The 24,759-nt window shown below is 41.7% G+C and overlaps 1 protein-coding gene across 1 annotated transcript; it reads right to left on the bottom strand.

Moving 5' to 3' along the window:
- Positions 1-20,466: 20,466 nt before the first annotated feature.
- Positions 20,467-24,347, bottom strand: LOC140335019 (E3 ubiquitin/ISG15 ligase TRIM25-like). The gene has a single exon (XM_072417363.1). It carries the CDS (start codon positions 24,119-24,121, stop codon positions 23,513-23,515), a length of 609 nt encoding a protein of 202 aa, XP_072273464.1. The 5' UTR covers positions 24,122-24,347; the 3' UTR covers positions 20,467-23,512.
- Between the last annotated feature and the right edge of the window lie 412 nt (positions 24,348-24,759).

Raw genomic sequence — 24,759 nt, 5'->3', positions numbered from 1 at the left:
CCCGCGCACATCTGTGGCAACTGAGCTAGTGGGATGGAGAGTCCAGCATCCTGCCCTGTGGCACCATGAAAGATCCTTTATGCAGGACCTCAAAAATAGAGGTGATTAGACCACAAAGGGCCTAAGTAAAGCCATCAGGAGGCGCATCCATCCAGAGGTCAGAGATGGGAACAAGACTGTCCAACTTTTCCAGCATTTGGAAAAGTATGGTGGCAACCAAATCGATTTCAGTCATATCACGTTACTTGATTTTTTGTCAAGCCCTCCGTGATCCTAGTATGTTCAGACAACAGTTCCAAACAACTTGCAGAAGTGCAAGGGGCTTCTATCTTGTGTCGAAGGAGTCAAGACACATCGACTTGATGGCGAAGCCGCGGGAGCTGGTGGGAATCAAGAGAACAGACTGGCTGTGGGCAAGTGTGGCAGCTTTAGTCCCGGGTGAGTTCCCTCCCCCCAAAGGCAGCTATAATTGAGGGCTTACAACCTCAGGGGTACACCTGCCAAAGCACCTCAGCCCATCATTGTCCCCAAGAGCTCGGAGGTGCATGAGAAGTCCTGATCAGGATCCCTCCAGGCCTCCCCACCAAGCATGTTGCTGTGGCGATGAGGCAGAGCCATAGGAGGAATCCCTACTTTCCCGGCAGTACTTGGCGAGCCACCTGAAGAAAGGGAGCTGTAGTCCAAGGAGCCCTAGGAAAGCATTGAGGACAGCTAGACAGCAGCATGGGGGGGCTTTGGGGTCAGCTGATCCTGAGGGCCCCGGTGAGTACTGTTTTTGGTAAAGGCAGTTTGGATTTTGTGGAGGGCAAGGGGATTCATCAGAGGGCCCTGGGCCAATGGAGAGAGAACATTGGGGTTTGAATGTTATATCAGTTATGAAGGCGGGGAGGTATCTATTGGGGGTGGGACAATCTGGGAATGGGTTGATATGGAATGGACTGAAATTGTTGGTAGAGGGCCTGGCAGTTGAAGGCAAACTGGGTTTCCCCAGTGGGGACTGCAACCCAGTGGAGAGAATAACAGGGAGCGGCGAGTGACAGTGAGTCAGGCTGCAGTTGGAAGGCCAGGCCAACACTGGGAGGAGAGAGAGGAGGAGCTGCGGGTGTGGATGATTCCACAGAACTTCGTTAATTGGCTACAAGTCTTTGCAATCCTGGCCAGAGTGATTGGCTAAAGGACCCCGGACCCCTACCTAGTGCTTTTTGTTATTTAGATATGATTAGTGAGATGCATAGGGTGTATGGGGGGCTTGGACCGGCTGAGATGTGATGAGAAGTTTCACTAGAGGAAGCATCCATCTGCTGGGATCATAAGAATATTAGCCTCTGGTTGATGCTGATGCTGCTGGGAAAGTAAGGGGGCAGCCCTTTTTGGAGGGTACAATTTTACTTTTGGTCCAAGTTCACCAGCCCTGAGGAAGGGAGGGCTCTTCTGGGCATTTATTGAGATAAACTGGAAATTTGGGGGGGGGGGGGCGTGCAGGTTCAGGCACAAATGTTCTAGCTGTGAGGGAATGCATAGCCTTACTTGCTGCTTTAACCATGGAAAAGGAGGGAGCTGTCAAGCAGGATGACACCGGTTCATCTAGAAAGGATGCTCCTTTTCTTAAGTACAGTAGGTATTCAGACAGGACAGCAGCACAGCTTTTTGAGGAGGGTTCCTGGGATGGGTTCTGGATTCTGTGTTTGCTGCTCGAGGTACCTGCTGGTGCTGGGAATTTGAAGTCAGCACCGGAACCAGGGTCCAAGTTGAACAAGGAAGTGGAATTGGGCAGGATCTTGGGGCAGATTTGTTGGGCCCCTGTCACCACTGCCAACTATCAAGCATAGATTCTAGCCATTGGGAGGATCCTACACGCAAGATGCAACTGACCTAAATGTGCCGCAACTGAATCTTTCGAGCCCTCGAGCTTCCATCACGTCCTCCAGCAACTCATGCAACTTGTCCTCCGGTAACTGACATTGCATGGGATCCGAGTGAATCATTATTCCCAGAAATGCAAGGGTCGTAACCAAGCCCCTCCTCTTTGCTTCCACGAGGGGAAACCCCAAACACCCTGCCACATACCGCAATGTGGCCAACAGCACGTGAAAAACCCAGGGGCCTGATGCATAAAAAAATGGTCAAATTAGTGGATCACTGACGCTACCCCTGTCACCACCCATTCCAAGAAAGAGCTGAACACCTCAAAATAGGCAAAGGAAATCAAGCAACCCATGGACAAGCAACCACCTACAAAATACTTCCCCTCTGACCACCACCAGCATCAAACTTGGGGTCTGCCACCAATTCTCATCACTACTCCCAGCTGCAACCCACCAACTCAGAAACAATATCCAAAACATGCATCCCTTTGACCATCCTTTTTAAAACTCAGAGACACCATACCACAGATGGGTCCCTTCCACCACTAAAACTATCCTCTCCACAACGCCACCTTAGAGGACCAGTAACTGCCACAGAAGCTCTCGAGGACCCAAGATTGGGTAACTGGTAGCATTTGTGGGGTTTTCATTGTATTGTATTGTTATGGTTATGTAAATACTTAAAAAAATGGTTAATTGTTGGTAAAAATTAAACAGCCATTAAGGCCATTTAACCCACACTTAAAGGTCTGTGTTTATTAGTGAGGTTTATTAAGAACACTGAGCTCCCAAGTCATGGAAATTTGAGGATGGATATTCATTTTGGCAAAGTCCAGAGTGCTTCTGTCTTCCTGCAAATTAGCACAAATGATAATATGGGCTCAAAGAATTCCTGAAACTCTGGCAGTAAAGAAAATAAAGGGTATTCCTGAGGCTAATGATAATAACTATTTCCATGGCTCCATGGGTTGGATGGTACATGTGTCATTTGTACCCCTTTAATCCTTGGGTTTGATGCTTGTTACACTATTTGTACCTTGGTCGTTCTGGCAATACTTGAAATAGTGGTTCTCTCACAGCAATCTTGAGAAATTGCTCTGGGGCAAAGGTTAGGGTGCCCGCTGTATGTGCCATCAATTGCGGAGCTTTTAGGCCTTTTTTCTAGGGTGGCTCACTCAAGTCTGTTAAATTGTTAGTGGTCCTGGGAAGACTTGAAGGTCTTCACTTATTCCTTGTAACAGCAGAAAATCAAGGTACTCATGGATAACAAGGCAGAGGACTCCTGTACTTTAATTTTTAATTTTGATGAAACAATTCTCATACAGATAAGAAGCAGCATGCAGGGGCTCTGTGAATGTGTAAAGGTGTGGAGGTGTCCGATGAGGTCACAGAGCTGGTAGAAGGACAGACGGCCAGCCTCATAATCCAAATAAATACCAACTGATTTCACAGAAGAATTAGAATTTAGTCTTTTCCATAAATCATTATGAATGGCACAAAAGATTTTCATCACTTGATTGTTGATGATTTGTCATAACCAATCCAAGATTCATTCCCATTTATCTTCTTCTCTATGCTATGAGCGGCCACCCCTGTCAGCCATTTTTCTGCCTCACTCACATCCACCTCCCAGTAATGTTTTTCTGATGTGAAGCTGTTTGTACTTAGTACTTGTTGTGATTTAAACCTTTCTGGGCCCTCCGGCCTGTTCTGACAGGTGTCACTATACGTGGCTGTCTTCAGATCCTCCGATATAATAGTTTTGTCATGAGCAGTATTTATAGCCAGTAAAATGTCTGATTTCTCCATCACTGAGAATTGTCTCATAATGTTCAGATCTATCAGACTGTCCGTAAAGTAGAAAAGATCTCTATGAAGGATCTATGAGATCATTTTTTCATCGAGGTTCAAGAAAGCAAAATTTTTTTTGGCAATAAGGTAGGTTTTATTCCGTGTTGGAAGTTGTACAAAGTAGTGGGATGTACATATCCCATACAGATTCGGTCACATCCCAATATCCTATGAGGAAACCACAAACGTATCTGGGATCCCTGATACAGGATGAGAATACACATACTTTGTATATAATTGTGGTCAATATTTGTGACAAACCAAACCCTATACTATTTTTGTGAATGACTAAATATTGTATAAGCTATAGCACCTGTACTATTTTTGTGAAAAACAAAACCTTGTACAACTTCTACTCTGAAAAAAATTACTTTTTTTTAACCTCCCCCTAACCAGAAGTTCAGAAAAATGTGTCTGTTTGTCCATATTATGTTTTTATTTTGAAACAGTTCATTAAAAAAGGTCACTGTAAATACAGTGAATGGTAATATTTAGTGTTCTGCTTTTTATTTTTTTAAATTTTCTAAATTTTTCAAAATTATTCAGTTTTACAGGTCAATACTAGCAGAGAAACAAATATAAACACGTGAAATCAATATAGAAATCAAAGGGGTTACATTATAAAGTCCAGTAAAAGTCTTTAGTTGAAAACCGTACATCAATGTCAGTGGTACAAAACGCAACCTGAGTATACATTCTGAGGAGGAGTGACAGATGGCCTCAACAACTAATGACAAAATAATAAATATTATCACATAGGTATTGTGATAACCTTCAGCATATATGTCAGGATATGGCAGGGTCCAGGTGGCACTTAAAACTCCGGCATTTCCCTATAATATATCCAACTACCGCACATTGCGGTAAATTTGTCCGAGTTGCTACGACACTGGCTGTAAGATCTACTATCATCATGATGTTGTTCACCCTATGTAGCCATAAACCAATGATTGGAGTCACCGAAAACCTCCAATACAGAATACAGGAGTTGGCAGCATTATTGAGATCCCAATATGGTAGCAATAGCGGACATGACCAAACAATGTGCAGCATCCTGCCCCTTGCCTGGCCGCAACCCCAACATTAATTAGATACCTCGGGGAAGCATAACAGTTCTCTGGGGTCATATATCAGCGAGACAAGATTTTGTAACTCATTTCATGATATTTGCTGCTGATAGAAGATTTATGAACCTATGAATTTATGAGAAAGTATCTTGGCTTTCTGCTCTGCATCCATAAAGTATCCACCTCCCAAGCTTGGAGACAAGCAGGCAAATAATGTTCGGGGGCAGAGTTGAGCTCAGAATATAACCATGAAAGAGTGTTGGGTCAAGCCTTGCCCATCACACAATAACTAAAAGGTTGGTTTAGGGCAGATGTTGCTGGTTTCTGGAGGGAGTTATCTAGGATAATCTAGGAGATCTATTGATCTCCAGAAATCCAGTTTGTAATTAGAGGAGGCAGCCATAATATCTCTCTAGTTACCTATTGACCCAGGTGCACAAAAGGCTCAACCCTCTGCACCCCCTCTCCTGAAGCCTGAGAAACATCTGGTTTTCTAACCCAGAGGGGAATAAGGGTTCCCTAAAATCGGCAGAAGTGGTGAAGGAGAGGGTAATAATTTTATTTAAAGCTGAGGTTTCTTACATGCCCTCCACATGGCATACAATAATGGGCGAGTTCTCAGCAGCAGCTGTGTCAGTAAGCATGGACATAAGGGGGTGGAAGCAAACAATTGTTCTATTCCCACCCATTTATCTTTGTCGTGACTGAACCAGTCTAGAACCTGCACCATATGAGAGACCATATATAAGGGTATCCCTGGGAACTGCCCCATCAGTAGTAAGAGAGTTGAAGGCAGCTGCAAAGTGAGGAGCCAAACTCTTGGCAAAGGTCTTGTAGTAAGGGAGCTATAAGCCATCTTGACCTGGCACCTTATCGGATTTAGTCTGCTTAAGAGCTGCCTGGAACCACTGTAGTAGGGGATTCTAGGTTTTTTCTGTCACACTGAGACAAGCCATGAGGTCCAGTTTTTGGAGATATCTCCTTATCTTCTCTAATTTAGAACTTGTTCCTCAGTGTGCTAAGTTGGCTGATTGAGACTGTATAGAGAGGCTAAGTAATGTAACTGCAATGTCCTTTACCAGATGGGTTTTAAAAAAGAAATGCCCTAGCCAGGAGCCTCCCACATTTATCCACATATTCGTAGTAAAGGAGTGGCTTTAGCTTTACATAAACTTAAGGAAGCTAGTTGTTACTGTACCAGGGTCAGTTCCTCCCCAATCTTTTTATCTAGGGTTCCTTTGTGTACCACTTCCAGCTCCTTGAGGCTTTTCAGAGTGTAGGGAATTTCATCTTGTTTCTACCTAATTCTGGCCCCGATCTGTATGAGCAAAGCCCTCATTACTGTTTTATGTGCCTCCCATACCACAGTGGGGGAGCAGTCTGGCGAGTTGTTCGTTCAAAAATCATGTTTCATTTCTGAGGATAGAGCATGCACAGGAGAGAGGCACCTGCACTATAGCAAGTGTGACCCCCAGCCTTATATTTCAGGAAGATTCTAAATGACCTCACACAGGAATCTGCATTGACTTGTTTCAACATGATCGTGCCACACACAGAGATTATTGTCATCTATGCTCCAGGATCTCCTAATGTAACCAATGTGTGAACCGCATTCTCTTAACTTCCACTATTTTATTTCAGGTGACCTTAATGCTACATTGCGTTCCCTTGATTTTCTTAGGAGAACAAGCAATCAACTAAAATGTGTAGGATCAAAAGCAAACTGGGTCAATGGCTCTAATCTGAAGTCCTGTTGGAATAAAGCCCAATCTGAATATGTCTGTTATTTGAGGTTCATCTATATCCAGGATGATCTTCATCTGATTTCTGAATCTTGGGAAAGCCATCCTTTAGTGTTAGTGTAATCAAACTATAAGTGAATGTCTCTTTACATTGAAGAGTATGAGGCTGTTGTCCTATCTGGGTAGTGACTTTCTGACTGGCTGCTCTTGTGTTTTCTTCGTGTGCTGTTTCATGATCCTCTAACAAATGACCTGTTTTGCTTCTTCATCTCCCTTTAATGTCCAACTTCAAGTCACATTTTCTCTTTACAGCTGGCATTGTAATCTGGACGCTCCACCAAATAGCTCTTCCTTCATGCTTTCCTGGTATGCAGCAGGTCCCGCACAAATCAATTTTATCAGTTTTGTAGCATTTCAGGACCTCTTTATGTGATTGAAGAGTATTGTCACAAGCTAATTATATCAGAAACTTTCCATGCCATGCTAAGGAGTTCACAATAAGGATTCTTTCATTCCCTGTGATCCCCCACATGTTTGAGTTCTCTGCATAATGCTAAACATGGGACACATATATGATATCTGTTTTTCTTGGCAAATTAATTGCATTCTCTTCAGCCAGTTTATAGGGTACACAAACATATCCCTGATACATGCAACTGAACTTCTAGGAGTGGGACTGACACTAAGTAGGCGATTGATTCTCGATTCCATACCATTTTCTCCACTGGTCTTTGCCTATGAGAATTAATGATGACAGTGATGTTGTAGTCCTTCTCATTGTGAAATATTTCCCCTATTTTATCTTTCTGCTGGTTTGCATTGTGGGTTGGGCATGGGAGAATGCATAGCGTGAATGTTTTTTTTACATCTGAGACTAAATTTGCTATAAAGCTACCCTGGTGGATAAGAGCTGATGTTGGGTCAACCCACATCACTGTGACTGTATTAGACAAGCAATAATGAGCCATCAATGTGTTATGGTGAGTGTTCCAAAGCATCTGGGATACAGAAAGCACTACAGTCACATAACTTTCCTACTTTTTACACTGTACCTTTTTCAAATCTATTGCCATAGGGCAGCAGTCACAGAGGTCAGCACTCTGGTCTTTGAAGATGCTGGGTCCCAGGTTCAAATGTCTACCAGGACACAATCTGCATGAAATTTGCAGGTTCTCCCAGTGTTTGTCTGGGTTTCCTCTGGGTCCTCCGGTTTAATCACACATTCCAAAATCATGCAGTTAGGTTCATTGGCTTTCCCCACAACCCCCCTCCCAAAAATAAATTGATCTTTGACTGTATAAATACATATGACTATGGTAGGGATATTAGATTGTGAACCCCATTGAGGGACAGTTAATGATATGACTATGAACTGTAAAGCACTATGTAATATGTACATGCTAAATAAATACTGTCATAATATTAATAAATATTAAATAGTGATAGTATTACAATTAACACCATTTTTACATGGTTTGCATTATGTTGTAAATATTTTTTAAACTATAAAGAAGGTGGAAGGAAACATCCTACTGAGAAGTGTGTTTGCATCACATCTCAATGTGACGTGCTCTGTATAAAGGTTCAGATGAATGCAGTTTAGGATCTGTTCCAGGGCAACCAAAATGAAGTAAAGACATATTAAACTAAATGTTATAAAACCCACTAAAAACCTGATGTGATATGGAGGGTGATTAGCCCTTTAAACAAGCACTCAGAGCAGTTTATTAATAGTGCAAATCCACAGTACAATCCTCTGTAATACAGTCCTTAGCAAGGATTCCACAGTTCATAAACTAAATCAACTCAACAACCCAATAACCAGATTTCTATACAAAAGCAACACAACTTCTACAAGTTTGTTTGCAGCCTACCTGCTGCAATTCTACCCCTTTTCCTAGCAGCAAAGCTGTGCTACTTATAGCAGACCTCCAGTCTGCTGTTGCCCAAACCTAGGGGTGTACCCGGGATGAAAGGCCCACCAAGTACCCTCCTTACCATTCCAGAGTTGTGAAATAAACTAGCAGGGCTGCACTCCTGGACTCCTTTTCCCAGCATACACCCTGGTTTTAAAGAGCCCAAGATCGACATGATGGAGACACATTTCTCCCATCCATGACCCATCCCAGCTGTCCTGTACACTGAGCACTGGAGTGGCCAGTCAGTCACTGGACCCCCTGAATTCCCACTGCTTGCTGTGATATTGGTGGTACCATTCATCAGCACTATGTTACTAATGTGTCCCTTCAGTGCTGTAGAAATGGAGCTGATGGTGAAAAAAAAATCATAGCACACAGCCGGGAACACAGACATCCAACACATCTGAATTGCAAAAGATTCTTAAGCTTTTCTAGAGAAAGTAAAGATGGGGGTCACCACCAGCAGGATACTTGCATTTTCCTGTAAACTCTTTTTCTTTCTGTTTATGAAGGTTAGCTGTTATCGGTGCATTATATGAGTGTCTGATTATTACTTAACTATCCAACACAAAGTCCATTTATGTACCTGATACTGGGGGCAGAAGGAACAAAAAGATCAGCTTGTATCCAGGATCATTGGTCTGGCCAGGTTAAAGGATACCAAAGATACTTCATTTTTATTGCTAACTTGTGAGAAATGATAATTAGTGCAATAAACAAGGTTTTTTTTCCTTTCTGTTTACATCTCTGAAATTGCTAGGAAATTAACATTCCCAGAGAAGTCAAGGTAACATAATAAAAGACACTCCTTTAAAGTAAATGTACAACTTAGTGTAATCAGTACATAAACTTAAAATCCTTCAAGAGATTTTGTCAGCATGTTAAAAAATGTGTGGTAAATGCATAGAATAGAATAGAATTAGAATGCCCCTAGAAGTTTTTTTGTCTCCGGTTACCATGCAATGCATTTCTAAACATGCTAGGAAATTACATTCCTAGAAGAATAAATCCCCAGTCCAGCCTTCTGCCTCCTTGCTCACCATGGCCCTCTTCTGATGTCTATATGCCGTTTGTGCTGACCCAGCTCTTCTGCTCCTCCCCTTCTCACATAAACATTTTTCCTGCCATTCCCCTTGAGAGCACATGGCAGCGTCAGCTCCACTCCTTGATCCTATAGAACCATCCTTCCAAAGCTAATAACCCCCCTAGCAGTAATCCTGAGTGTGACTCGGGTGGTCAGTAAAGTATATATTTATAAAAAAATTTAATAGAAAAAAAAATTTTAATAAAAAAAAAAAAAAATACATATTATACTCATACTATTATGTATACTGTAAAATAAATTCTTGAAAACAATGTACTGCTTTTACACATAAAAATCCAATGTATTGCATTCAATACAGTTATTTTGTATTGAATGCAATACAAATGGATTTTGAATTTCCCGCTCCGCCTGGCCGGGACGTACACACACACCGACATCACCGAGAAGAAGAAAGAAGAGGCAGATCTCGATGCTGGACGGCGCGGGACCCTGGCGGACCCATGGCGGATTCCCTAGGTGTTCCAACCCAGAGTGTGACTCGGGGTTACCACATGTAGCAACTTTTTTCCACCCCGAGTCACACTCGGGGTTACCGCTAGGGAGGTTAAGCTAAGCTAAGAAAACCCCAATTACCTTGCTCCGTTGTCGTCCCCATCATCCTTCTGGTCCCCGCAGGTCCTGGGGACACAGCTTCTCCCTCCGATCTCCAGGCATGAAGTAAAGAGCTGAGGTCTACAAGGTTTCCCGTGACGTCGGTGCGGGCAGAGTGGCGGGAAATTCAAATTATTTTGTATTGATTTAATACAAAATAGCTGTATTGAGTCCAATATAAAGAAATCTTCATATAATATATATAATTATATATGCTACTGTACAGTTATATTATTTTTAACTTTTTTTAAGTTTATTAAATGAATTAACTATTGGCCATGTTTCGGTCAGTTATGCCTAAAAACTATAGCCTAATAAATGTCCATGCACGCTTTTTGCATAGAAATTTTTTTTTCTGTCCTGATTCCAGGACTAAACATTTGTTTTCCTATTCTTGCCCCCCTTCTGTTTACCCCCCCATGGAGGAAGTCCTATCGTCAGTGGTAAATCCATGATGTTTGGAGAACCCTGGTGCTGAGGGTAATTTGGAGCCTAAACCTCCTTTGCGGTGGGTAGGCGAGCAATGAGTTTTACCTGTTTCCTCTATCATCCTCCTTTCATTTTCTTTGGCATCCAAGTCAATCATCTTGTTTATGTGCAGAAACTTCACCTCACAGCCATCATTCACTGGCAGTCATAAAGGTGAGTTTGGAAGGACAGATTGTATCCTATGCTTCTTGTTGTATCCCTGGTGCCATCTGCTGGACGGCTCTTAAAATTGCAGCTTGAGCCTTAAGTAATAGGGAATGCATAAAATGTTAGGAGGATTTTGGTGTCACTTGTTTGTACATATAATATGACAAATTGGACTGGTTTTCTGTCTGATGGCATTTCTACATTAATATACCTGCCCGATTACCATCCTGTGAAAAACTATTGGATGTTTTTGCCTTTTACTTGTACATTTAATTAGCATGTGATTTCTTGAAGGTAATTTGGTACTATAGCCCTGGAAATCCTTAACTACTTTAATAATGGGTATTTTACCATACCATGGGCAACGAAAGCTCAATCTAAGCTAGCAACTTTCTCCAAAACATAACACTGTATGATGATGTGGAGGCCTTCCTTAATACCTTTGAGAGGACTGCAGAGAGGTAGGTCTGGCCCTCAGCTCAGTGGGCTGGTCTGGGGCCTCATTTCCTAACAGATAATTCACAGAAAGAATATTTTGACCTGACTGCCAACGGCGCCATAAGCAATGACAAGCAGAGATCCTCAGGCGACTTGGTGTCATCGCTGCTGTTTGAGCCCAGCAAGTACATAAGTGGGCTTACCAGCCCGACAGGTCACCCTATTCCCAGATGCATGATCTGGTGAGGAAATGGCTGCAGCCAGAAACGCTCACAGCTCCCCAGATTGTGTTGAGGGTCACCAAGAGACTTTTCACTGTTCTGGGACTTTTGGAAGAGGGAAAAACCTGTGAATGAGGACATTGTAAAAAAAATGTCCTCATTCACAGAAAAAAAATGTACTGCCAACATTTGAAGGCAGTACATACTGGCCCCAGGCAGCTCCTTGCTCAGAAGGAGAATGCTTCACAGTGGGCACACTGTCTTTTTATTTTAAGCAAAGGACTTTCATTTTAGACCAGAGAAGAGATAGTTAGTGGCCCAGTAGAGCTAAGATTTATTTTGTTGTTCTTTTCATTTTGTTTGTGTTAACCGCCATTCATGTAGATTTTGCCACTCCTAATATTGTAGCAATTTCTCGGATGGGTTTTTTTCTGTTTATGCAGCTTAAGGATGGCTTGTTTCACCTGCATGGAGAGCTCCTTTCACCGCATGTTGTCTGTTCAGAGCAAAATCTTCCATATACAATTATCCCCCTCCCCCAATCAACTCCAGGGCTTTTATCTGCATAATTGATATTGTATTGTATAAAACAAGGCTTTAGTTGCTCACATTTTTATTCAATCTTTTTGTTCAACCCACTGAATTAAAGCTGAAAGTCTGCAGTTCAACTGCATCTGAATTGTTTCATTTAAAATCCATTGTGGTAATGTACAGAACCAAAACTAGAAAAAAATTGTCTCTGTCTATGTTTATGGACCTAACTGTAAGACCCCGGATCCATTAACATATATAGATAGCCTATCATGGCAGATTTTAGGTTAACGTCTCTGGTCTTGGACAGCTTTATTAAATCATCCTATTGCACAGATAATGGGACAAACACCTATTTCAAAATGCAGGAAAAATATTGATAGAAGAATCAGCATTCACCAAAAAAGTGCTACACAACAAAAGCTGCATAATATTCATAATCATTTGCAACATACGGGCTCTACATACACTTTAAAACAAAGGGAGTTGTCTTATATAATAGTATACAGAAACAGAACAATTTCATTCTTTACTTTTATTGAAGTATTTACTTGATAAACCTGGTAGAGCTGTTAGGAAATACTTGGAAAGCAGTGGTAAAGGTATGAAGGTGTCTTTAATGAAGATGCTGTGGCTAATGTTGTACCAATGTTTTCGTGCCTGACATAGATCGTTTTCTTTTTGTTATCAGACTCCATAGTTTGTCATTAAAGCCTATAAAAGATTCATTTCCAGAAATCCCCCTTTCCAGTCTTCCACCCCTAACTTCCATTCCTCAGCTTCACTTACATCCACCTCCCAGTAAGTTATCCCAGATGTGAAGCTGTGAGTACTCAATACCTGGCGGCCAACCTCTTTGGACCTTCTGGCCTGTTCACACTGTTATCAGTATGAGTGATTCTTTCTTTTCTTTGTTAGCACAAGGTTATCAGAAGCAATATTTATATCTATTAAAGTGTCAGATTTAAGTCCTCTCTGTAGCATTTGTAAGATTATTCCCTCAGACAGACCTCCAGCATTCCCAACATCATTGATGAGGTCACCTATCTCATTAGTGATGTCCTCTCTGTAAGATGCCTTTTTCAAGATCTGGGCTATACATTATTATTATTACACAGAATTTATATAGTGCCATCATATTACGCAGTGCTGTACAAAGTCCATAGTCATTTCACTAACTGTCCCTCAAAGGAGCTCACAATCTAATGTCCCAACTATAGTCATATGTCATCTAGGGTCAATTTTGTTAGGGGGAAGCCAATTAACCTAACCGCATGTTTTTGGGATGTGGGAGGAAAACCAGAGTACCCAGAGGAAACCCACGCAGACACTGGGAGAAACTGCAAACTCAGATAGAGTCCTGGCTGGGATTCAAACCTAGGACCTAGCGCTGCAAAGGCCGGAGTGCTAACCCCTGAGCCACCGTGCTGTATGGGCTGCACCGTGCTGCCCATACACTTTAAAACATAGGGAATTCTTATATAGTAGTATATGGAAATAGAAAAAAATAATTTCAATCCTTCACCGGCCCATGCATAATGCCGATGCCTCAGCTTCACTTACATCCACCCGGCAGGAATTTATGGAAGATGTGAATAACTAATACTTGGCAGCCTGGCAGGCAACCTCTTTGGACCATCTGGCCTGGTAACACTGTTATCAGTATGAGTGTTTCTCTTTCTTTTCTAGGTTAGTACAAGGTTAAGAGGAGCAGTATTTATATCCAATAAAATGTCAGACTTCTCCAGCACTGAGAATTGTCTCTTTGCCAACAATTCCTTCAGGTTGTCTGTAAAGTGGTTAAGTCCATTTTGTAGCATCTCTGAGATTGTTTCCTCAGTCGGACCTTCAGCATTCCCAACATCACTGATGGGGTCGCCTATCCCAGTACTGCTGTCCGCTCTCTGTGATGCCTTTTTCAGGACAGTCAATGGATCCCGCGTGTTACAAAGTTCTTCCAGCTCATCAATGTTCTTGGACAGCTTGAAATTCTGTTGCTGCAGCTTCTAGATCAGAGACTGACTGTGAGAGTTGCTTCTTCTGTCTGCAGGTCTCTAATGGGACTCTACTATAGATCACCTAACACTTTCCTGATTTCACTAAACAGCCCAGTGATTCTCATAGCAACATTTTCCAGTCTTTTGTTCCAAATTCTAGATTTGCTCTCGATCTCTTACCTTTCCTGCTGACTTGTAGACTATTCAGTTAAAATGGGATGTATTCCCTTGGTGTGGTAATGTACCTGCTTATCACAACACAAGGCCTGGCAGTGCAGATGTGATTTAGTAGCTGGTAGAAGACTTTCACAATAGGTGCAAAGGCAGATCTCTCTCTCCGGTCACCTGCTCTCCTTGTACATGAGATCCTTCTACAGTAAGCCTTTCTCTGAAAATAGACAGTTTTGTAACATATTAGTCATTGATTAATACAGAAAAGTAAAACAATACTTTCATTGGCTAATATACCAAAGTTCAAACCCAGAGTTCCAAAATATGGGAGCTTTCAGAACCCATTTTCACTATTCCTTACACTTTATACAATTCTAATGGTTCTGCAATTTTCAGAATTGTTCAAACCCAAAGGATGGGCCTCAGTGGACCCAAAACAGTTTGCATCTTTAATAACCAAATCAAGTCAATGAAATCAATCACCTCCCAAACTGTCTACACTATTTGCATGCTACAAAGGTTCACAGATTAGTGTAATGACTCAACACAACCCTTTTTATATTGTCATACTGCATCTGTGCTTCAGAGTGGTTACAAGAGTAAAATGGTGGTCAGTAGTGTGCTTTTTGTGTTTGTCACAGTAATAAAGGTGCTGGTGCCTTAGGGGTCAGCTCTGATGTTTTCTGAAAGCTTCTCAACCTTATGGTCAGTCACTCTCCATTATTGGACTAGTACTCAACGGGCTGGTTACTGCTACCCCAAAACGTATTGATTCTGCCTTGCTTCAGCCTGATGGTTCAAGTTGACCCCGTCCCCCATCTGAAACATTACTCCCCAAGGGGTCAGGGATGAGTAGGGATCAGTGGTGACCTTTTCATTTTATAAATTCATAAAAAGAAAAGTGCAAGAGGGAGAAAATTGTGTTCTGCTAAAAAAAGTTAAATTTTGTATATGGAAAAATGAAAATCCTTCCTTAAACTTCAGATCTTCTAGAGTAAGGTAAATAGTATGGTTAATAAATTTAGATATAACGGGTCTGATTTTTTTTTTACAGAACTCCAAGACTGGAAAAGATAGGCTTTCATGGGAGAAACTGTGTGATTCAACAAACCTGGAATGGATCTAGTCCAGGATTTAAAACATTTGTCCAATAATAGCAAATGATTTAGGAAATCTATTCAAGTTTTGTTGGATCACTCAGGTTCTCCCATGGTAGTCTATTTTCTCAAGTCCAATAAATCCGGCTCTATGTATCAGGAAATCTGCGGTTGCCTTTGTTGCCTACTGGTGACACTATGGGTTTATCACACTGTGTTGTATTCTGAAGGTGTTTACCTTGTTCGGAGAATTAAAACCCTTTGCCAGTGACAGCTGCACCAGCAATATGGATCACCTCTGTTTAAAAGCCAGTTGTCCATAACATGTACCTAGGACTGTATTTCATCTGTTTATGCACCCTTGTATAAGTTTTTATTAAACTTGTGCAAAGTACTTTTGTCCCGCTTTCTGCCCCAGCTATTGGACTCTAGATCTGTCCCCAGCTCATAACAAATTTATCTAGCCCATAAAATGGAAGCTGCTGTAGCAACTGCTATTGCCCCTTGCATGCTACAAAACAATTCATCGGTCGTCGTCCATCGTCCGTGGATCCGCGGGGACGGTCGTTCGGACGATGGACGACACCGACTGTACACACGCCAGATTTTCGCCCGATATCTGGCCAATGCCGATTATCGGGCGATAAAAATCTGACGTGTGTACGGGTCCAGTTTTCAAGAGTATTGACTGCTTATCATCTGGACTGATTGGAGTATCCGGAGACTGCTTCTTAAGGAGGGCAAAGGTCAGAAAATGTGCAGTTACCTATGTTGCCTGCTGATGTCACTATTGTTTAGCGCACCTTACATGTGTTTCCACTGGTAACCAGCAGGGGAGAGGGGCTTGCTACAACCCAGCCATACCTGGGCTCCTTATTGCTAGGTCTATATGATCTGGCTCCATATGCCTCCCTCTGGCTCCTAAAGTCCTGTTCCTGATTTTCTTGCCCATGATATATGTCTTGATCTTTCCAGTGACAGCACTTCCTGTTTCAGCCTGACAACAAAGCAATATGCAGCAGTGTAGTCAGCCTGCCATTGAAGCACCTCCATATGGTTGTTTGGCTTCCCATCCAATAAACCTGACAGACAGTCAATGGCCAACTAAAGAGGTAAATGTGGTGGACAAACAACAATGTTTCTCATTGCAGCCTTGCCATTTCATCCTTAGCAAAATATGATGTCACTGGTTGCAACTCCCAACTGTCTCATATAAGAAACACGTGGTACAGAAGTCATTGTCCCAGACTGTATGGTAATGAGACATTCTCCTTAATACTCCTCAAATCCCAATACCAACCCTGTTTGATTAAACAAATCGTTTTTACATTTTGTAAAATATATGAATATTTTTTTAATAAATATATGAAAATTGTCACCAACTTTTTCTTTGAAAGAGTAATAATCTACATTTAGAAGACTTTAATACAAAAAAAAGATTGTTTCCCTGGAAGGTTTTCCAACCCCCACTCTCCCCTATTAGATTCAGATAAATGGTAGCAATGTACAGACTAACCCTATGTATACACTTCTAATAATTATCACTAATGATTTAGATGAGCAATGTCCTGAGAGAGCAGCCCTAAGTGGGACGAGATCTGCTTTTTTGGGCCACAATCTTTATCCTGTGACTGGTTGTCTCTAAATTCTTTGGAGTTCCAGGGAATAAATTTGGGAGCAGTTAGGTATATTAGTCTATTGTGCCTGCTGATTCAAATATTCTATGACCCACTGATTTATAGAAGTAAAACCACAAAGTGGGGCAGTGTGAAAGCAATAAGTACCAGTTATCCAATTGATGAGGGTCAATGATTTTAAATTATTTTACATTTTTAATTTATTTTACACCAGTAATAATAATAAAGTATAGTAATAAATAATAATAAGTAATAAGTATTATATATGACAATCACGCAAGGATCTGCAATGCACAAACATGAAAACAGGCAGAAGTGTCTGCATGTGCTTTATATGTATATTGCTCAGAAAAAACAAACAGTAAAATAAATGATAGCCTTTGGCTCCTGGCTAGCTTATTTCTCAGCCTCCGTCTGCTCCAGACAAACAAAAGTATAAATCAAAGTCCATAAACAAAAACAGAGCAACTTACAGTCCAAGGCAGGGGTTGGCAAAGTTTTATGGCCACTAGGCCATTTATGGGGTGAGCGGGAGCACACTAGGTTGGACCCGCCCTAATGGCTCGGCCCACCACCAGGGAACGCCCCCTGAAGTGAAATCCTTCTCTTCCGTATCCATTGAGGAGGAGTGGGATTTACCTTCAGGGAGCTTTCCTTATTTACCGCCGCGGCGGAAGTGTCAACGCCGGCCGCGGTATACAGGGGAGCTCCTGCGGCTCCGGCAGTTCCTAACAATCCCCCTCAGCAACCCCCTCAGCGTCAGCAACCCGCTGCTCCAGAGGCCAGATCGGCCAGGGGGCGTTAGGTCAGAACGAACTACCGGCTAGGCCGTATCTGGCCTTAAGGCCAGAGTTTGCCGACCCCTCGCCTAAGGGAATTTCTTTTGGCATCAATTGTGCAGAGCTCCTTCACCTCCAGCTACACACTGCATACCCAGCTCTCAGTTCCATAATAACACACCTGGCCTCAGTCTGCACAGGTAGTGAAATCTGCAGGACTCTGGAATTGCATTGGAATTCCCATATTCCTGTTTGTTGTTTTGTTTGGTGCAGAAAACCTAAAGCATTAGAACATTGATTTTCTAAGAACTTCTTATATTTGTAATCTTAGTTTTATTAGTTATATTTATATCATTTTATAACAGAAGTCTTCAAGTCCAAATATTTTGTGAGCTTTAATAAGCATTCACCAAATGTTTAAAGTGTGTGTTATAATACATATCCGGTTATATCCTTCTAATGAATGTTTTTGTGAATTATGAGTTACATTTTAGAGCTCCACTCTTTTAAGGGGACAAGTTCTCCATATCTTCCTATACAGATTCGATTTGAGGGAGCAATGACATTCCATATTATGCACCCTACAGAGGAATATATCAGTAATTCAGAAGCTGCATTGCTTTGTTGTCTTTGCTGTTTCAGAGGTGCAGGAAGAGCTCCAGGCTGGGATTGAAGGCCAAGCTGATAAATGAACCATGCCACTCCAGACACAGAATTCTTTTTTGAAAATAATCATTCATCCCCGTAAACTAAAAAAAATACAGAACCAGTTCTAAAATGAAAACCTGTGTTCTTCACCTGTGCTGCACAATTGTCAGCAATGTTCCTGGCTATCTCTGAGGGCTACAGAACACCTTTCTGCTATGTTATGAAGCAGAGGAGAGGAGGTTGTGTTTTGTAGCTTTGTTCTATGGTGTCATCTCAGCTTCGTCATTGGTTCAGTACCATGAGTGTTGTCACCTTCTCAGCAACCAGGGACACCACAGGTGACACCAAAGTCTCCCAAACCTAACTTCATACAAGCTTGTGTCAGAAGTGCGTGCAAACATAATCTGACGATGGATATGGTAATAAAATTTACATTAATGCAAATCTAAAACCATAATTCCTTCTCACCTTCATTAAAATAGTTCGTATGTGTTCTATAGTCCTCCAATATGACTGGGGACAATATAACTAACAAGAGTGATGCAGGATGTCAGCCAACACAATTTCTGGCAGGGCCAAGACTTATTGAGCTTTGTAGCTTTGTTTTGGGGTGGCGACTTTTGGCAGAAATGGGAGAAGCTGAGCCCCAAAACAAGGGATGACGTCATTCAACCTGGGAGATAATAACGGGCAGCGGGTGGAGATCGGTTCCTCTAATAATTGGAGTGAAGCAAACTGTTGTTAGTGTATATCTATTTGGAAAGTGACAGGTAATTGTTATTGCAGAGTAGATAATTGTTTTCATCATACGAAGATTAGGAGATAAGTGTGCGGTTTGGTTTATGGCAGTATATGGGGTATGTAGGACAATTTTATGAAAATAGAGAAATACTGGTGTTTATGGGTTTTTATAATATTGATTGGAACTTCTTATGTAAGGGAATATTGGAGAGAACCCCGAAGAGGGTGTTAAAGATATTTTCTCTATGATGAGGTATATGGGGATATGAGGTATTCGTGAGGTAAGGTATATGGGGATGCATATGTGCATAGGTTCTATCGAAATCACAGTCCTGTTAGTACAATGTATTTATACTCAAAAATAACAAAACTATTTATTTATTATATATAAATTGTGACAGTGTGTCCCTAAGAAATGCAGGGAAATTGTTAAAGGCTCAAGGGAAAGAGAGAAATAATAGGTTTGGATAGGTTTCCTAGGAAAGAAACCAGGGACTATAGGGCCAGGGCCAAGGGAGTGAAAAGGTGGGTTCCCTGGCCCAACCCAAGCCTGATTTGACTTAAATTCACCTGCACTCAGGTGCAAGAGGAGAGATGGTCAGCCAGTGTGTTGCAGGCTGGAGATGATCAGCCAGAGGCTGGAGTGTGATGAGAAGGCAGCCAGAGGGTTCCAGGCTGAGAAGGCAGTCAGAGGGCTCCGGGCCGAGAAGGCAGCCAGAGGGTTCCGGGCCGAGAAGGCAGCCAGAGGGTTCCGGGCCGAGAAGGCAGCCAGAGGGTTCCAGGCTGAGAAGGCAGCCAGAGGGTTCCGGGCCGAGAAGGCAGCCAGAGGATTGCAAGCTGAGAAGGCAGCCAGAAAGTTCCAGGCTGGGAAAGGAGCCAGAGTCTGTTGCAAGCTGCAGGAAAAGGGGACAGAGCTCCAGGAAAGCCAGTGAGCAAACAAGACTTAAACTGTGAGAGAACAGTAGTGATATAATGTGTGTTAGAAAGAGAGAGAGCACGCAGTAAGGTAGCCAGATGCTACTGTTTATTATTTTGTTGTAAAGTTGTGGCGTATGCTGTAATACATGACTAAGGAAATAAAAACTCCTGTTATTTTGGACTTTTGGAGTCTGCTCCCTTTTGTCTGCCCTATAAGCATTTACCATGAGCAACCCCCAGTGTTTTCCCAAATAAATATATATATATATATATATATATATATATATATATCATGTTTTTGGGATGTGGGAGGAAACCGGAGTACCCGGAGGAAACCCACACAGACACGGGGAGAACCGGCAAACTCCATGCAGATAATGTCCTGGCTGGGGATCGAACCTGGGACCTAGTGCTGCAAAGGCCGGAGTGCTAACCCCTAAGCCACCATGCTGCCCGGGATCTATCAGACTGTCCGTAAAGTGGAGAAGACCATTGTGGAGTATTTGTGAGATAGTTCCTTCATCCAAACATCTTGGGTGTTACATTTTACAGTTCCTCTGATTTATTTTCCTGGACAGCTTGTCTTTCTTTTTCTCCAGCTTCTGGATTAAATTAAAGACAGACTGTGAGATGTCTTCCTCCTGCCTGGAGATCTCAGCCAGGACTCTCTTCTCTGTGTCATCCAGCTGTGTCCTGATGTCTCCAAACAGATCCGAGACTCTCTTGGTGACAACACATTTTCCCTTTCTCTTCTATCATCTGATTTTTCAGATTCTTTTTTCAGTTTCCTTCCTCTCAAAGTTCAGCTTATTTGCAGACTCTTAGTTTCTCTATCATTTTCTCAGAGGCCTGGTTGAGAAGTTCCACCTGGTGTCCTTTGTGGTCTCCAGCCACCCAGCAGGACATACAGATAGCGGTATTGTCCTTTGTGCCGTAATACTTTAGGATCTCTTTATGTATTGAACATTTTCTGTCCTCATATGAATTTGTGGGATCTGTTATATTGTGATCCACTGACTTGCTGTGGTTTTTTAGGTGTTTACTACAAAATTTACTGTAACACTTATTGGCTATCAGAAGCTAAATGTCTAATTGCCTAAGGGCTTGATTAGCTTTTAAGGAATTTTCCAAACTGTTTGAACATGTATGAACACTTCTGGCTTAAACTACACTTAGTTTTGTTAAGCAATAGCTAATGTTCAGTTATACTTTTCTACCATCTCCCCTGACATTGCTTTCTCCCTACTCAGAAATGGTTAAAACTGTACCTCAAACATTGTTCTTCATTGCCACATACTCTTCAATAATCCAATATATATTAATGTATATATATCTCAGCCCACAAATCTTGGTATGGATGGATCCTAGTTGTTTTGTAAAAGTCACATTCACACCTCGATAAATTGAAAGATTTTATTACACCAGAAATTATTTTAAATTAGACTGAATAGATGATAATTTAGTATAATTTAATAATATTATCTTGTATTTATAGTGCCAACGTATTACGTAGCTCATTACAAAGTCCAAGACCCTAACTGTTCCTTAAAGGGGCTCACAATTCAAGGTCCCTACTATGGGAATATCTCATTAACATAAGGGCAATTTTTAGGGGAACTCAATTGACTTAACTGCATGTTTATTTGTGTTGTGGGAGGAAACCAAAGTTCCTGGAGGAACCCTCACAAACACAGGCAGAACGTACAAATGATGGAATAATATTCAAAATGAAAGAAACATTGCTTCATAGGTAGTAAAATATATTTTTAATAGCAGTCAATTTTTTTTTAATTTATAGCCAAATGTAACAAATACACCTTAAAAAAAATAATAGCAGACAAAGCACCCTAAATACGTAAAATGTTTTGTTATATAAATCCTTTATAGATTATTTATGTTTTCTTATCCATATATCTATTGAGTTATAATTTTATATAATAGTAAAATAGCAAAAGAGTTAAAAATAATATTTTACCCATTTACATTGATGATTTTCTGTATTTATTCCTACAGAAGAAAACAAGTATAAGATTGCTGCTTAGTGGCCCTGATTGACCCTTATGTAGCACCTTAAAGTGTTCTCAAGACATGCAGCAACGGTCTATCGGCCAATGTCATCTTCTACAGCATTTTTTGCCCTCACCCCTTAACAATTTTGGTGATGATACCATGTTCAGCGACTTAAATTTACAAAATAGCAAAAACAAGAACTATTTTTAATTAATGTTTTCTACACTAGGAAATCTTGCTGTACAGCTTGTAATCGATGAGTGACTTCTGGGCCAGGTGACATTATCCAGCCTCTTCCTCCATGGACACGATATCCGAGATAGGGATGGTAGGTGATTATTTTTACAAAAATTATTTAAACTCTAATCAACATCATGAACACGTACCAGCCCATGCATGACATCCTGGCTGTGGGGGAAGGGGCTGATTGATGTCACCCAGACCAGAAGTACCCCAATGGTCATAGGCTGTACATCACTTTTTCCTAAAGACGATGGCAAACATTAAGACTGTAAAAATGGAGAAGTTGCATAAAAACAAGCAGGCATCACATGCAAACAACAAAGAAAAGATGAAGCTGAAGTGGGGATTTTACCCAGCTGTTGCCTCTTACTTTCTTATTTTGATGGAACATTTCTTGTACAGATAGAAAGCAGCATGCAGGGGCTCTGTGAAGGTGGCAGTAAAGGTGTGGAGGTGCCTGATGGAGTCACAGAGCTGGTAGAAGGACAAACGGCCGGCCTCATAATCCAAATAAATTCCAACTGATTTCACAGGAGAACCTGAATTTAGGCTTTTGAATATATTATTATGCCCAACATAAGTTTCCTTAAGACTCCATGATTTGTCATTATAACCAATCCAAGATTCATTTCCCACTATCTTCCTCTCTATGCTGTGAGCGGCCACCCCTGTCAGCCATTTTTCTGCCCCACTCACATCCACCTCCCAGTAATGTTTTCCTGATGTGATCCCGTTTGTACTTAGTACTTGTTGGGATTTAAACCTTTCTGGACCCTCCGGCCTGTTCTGACAGCTGTCACTATACGTGGCTGTCTTCAGGTCCTCTGATATAATAATGTTGTTATGAGCAGTATTTATATCCAATACAATATCTGATTTCTCCATCACTGAGAATTGTCTCTTGATCTTTAGATCTATCAGACTGTCCGTAAAGTGGAGAAGACCATTGTGGAGTATCTGTGAGATAATTCCTTCATCCAGACATCCAACATCATCTACAGCGTTGACACTGTGAATTATCTCATGACTGCTTGGTGCCTTTTTTAGGATTGTCATTGGATCTTGGGTGTTACACAGTTCCTCCATCTGATTTATCTTCCTGGACAGCTCGTCCTTCTGTTCCTCCAGCTTCTGGATTAAACTAAAGACAGACTGTGAGACTTCTTCCTCCTGCCTGGAGATCTCAGCCAGGACTCTCTTCTCTGTGTTATCCAGCTGTTTCCTGATGTCTCCAAACAGATCAGAGACTCTCTTGGTGACAACAGATGTTTTCTCTTTCTCCTCTGTCCTGTGATTTTGGACATTCTAGATTCTTTTCTCAGTCTCCTGTATCTCAGAGTTCAGCTTATTTGCAGACTCTCTTAGTTTCTCTATCATTTTCTCAGAGGCCTGGTTCAGAAGTTCCACCTGGTGTCCTTTGTGGTCTCCAGCCACCCAACAGGACATACAGATACAGGCATTGTCCATGGTGCAGTAATACTTTAGGATCTCTTTATGTATTGAACATTTTCTCTCCTCGTATGATGTGGTTGGATCAGTTAAAATGTGATCCCCTGACTTGCTGTGGTTTTTTAGGTGTTTACTGCAAAATGAGGCCTCACAGTGCAGACATGTTTTGGTAGCCGGTACAGAAGAATCACAGTAAGTACAGAAGACCTCCGCATCCTCCTGGTGAGCAGATCTGAAATTATCCACAATGTTACACAGCTTTCTGATTTTGACTAACGGAGGGCGCTCTGTATATTCCTCTCTGCACTCTGGACAAGAATAAACTCCAGACCCCTCCTGTGTATCCAGCACAGTCACAATACAGTCCTGGCAGAAGTTGTGTCCACATCTCAGTGACATTGGTTCCCTGTACAGACTCAGGCATATGGAGCAGTTCAGCTCCTCTTTCAGTCCATCAGCTGCCATTCTGGAGAAGAACTTATTTCTCTGGTGGGCTACAGAGGGGTCACTGGTATAGACAGATCGGTCCCGTACACCAGAGAGGAAATGAAAGTGTGCTTCGCTTTGAATGCTCACAGGAAGTGAGATGCTTCATAAAAGAATACATTTGCATTGTTTTCTTAAACCCTTCATCTGAAGGTGTTTTTCTATGTTATGTTTTTAGTTTTACAACAGTCAGAGCCTTAACAATTACGTTTTTTAGTGGCCATATAATAGTGTGTGTTAATTCCCTTTTTAAATAATCAATGTACATTACAAGAATTTAGGAAACTTTTGTGAAAGGGTTTCCCATCTGGATGGGATCTATACAGTACCTAGGCTGAGACAATTTATGTATTAAAGTCAGGAAATGGTTTCTGCAGGATAAAAGGCTTTTCTGAAATTCGGTGTTGAGGGTCTTGGAGCCAGCCAAGGAAGATTTGGAAGGGCACTTGGTCTGTGTCCTGGTCTAGCCCAGAGCGCTATTTAGGTAGTTACCTGCATGCCCAGAAAAAGCTGGGAGGGGAACTATGGGAAATATGTTGACTGTAAGTTGCCACCGTGGTCTTCTGACCACAAACTGTGATTTGTTTCTCCAACCACCTTTCAGTCATATGCATTCT

Source organism: Pyxicephalus adspersus, chromosome 7 (assembly GCF_032062135.1).
Source record: "Pyxicephalus adspersus chromosome 7, UCB_Pads_2.0, whole genome shotgun sequence".
NCBI classification, from domain to species: Eukaryota; Metazoa; Chordata; class Amphibia; order Anura; family Pyxicephalidae; genus Pyxicephalus; species Pyxicephalus adspersus.
This window is presented reverse-complemented; position numbering and strand designations above follow the sequence as displayed.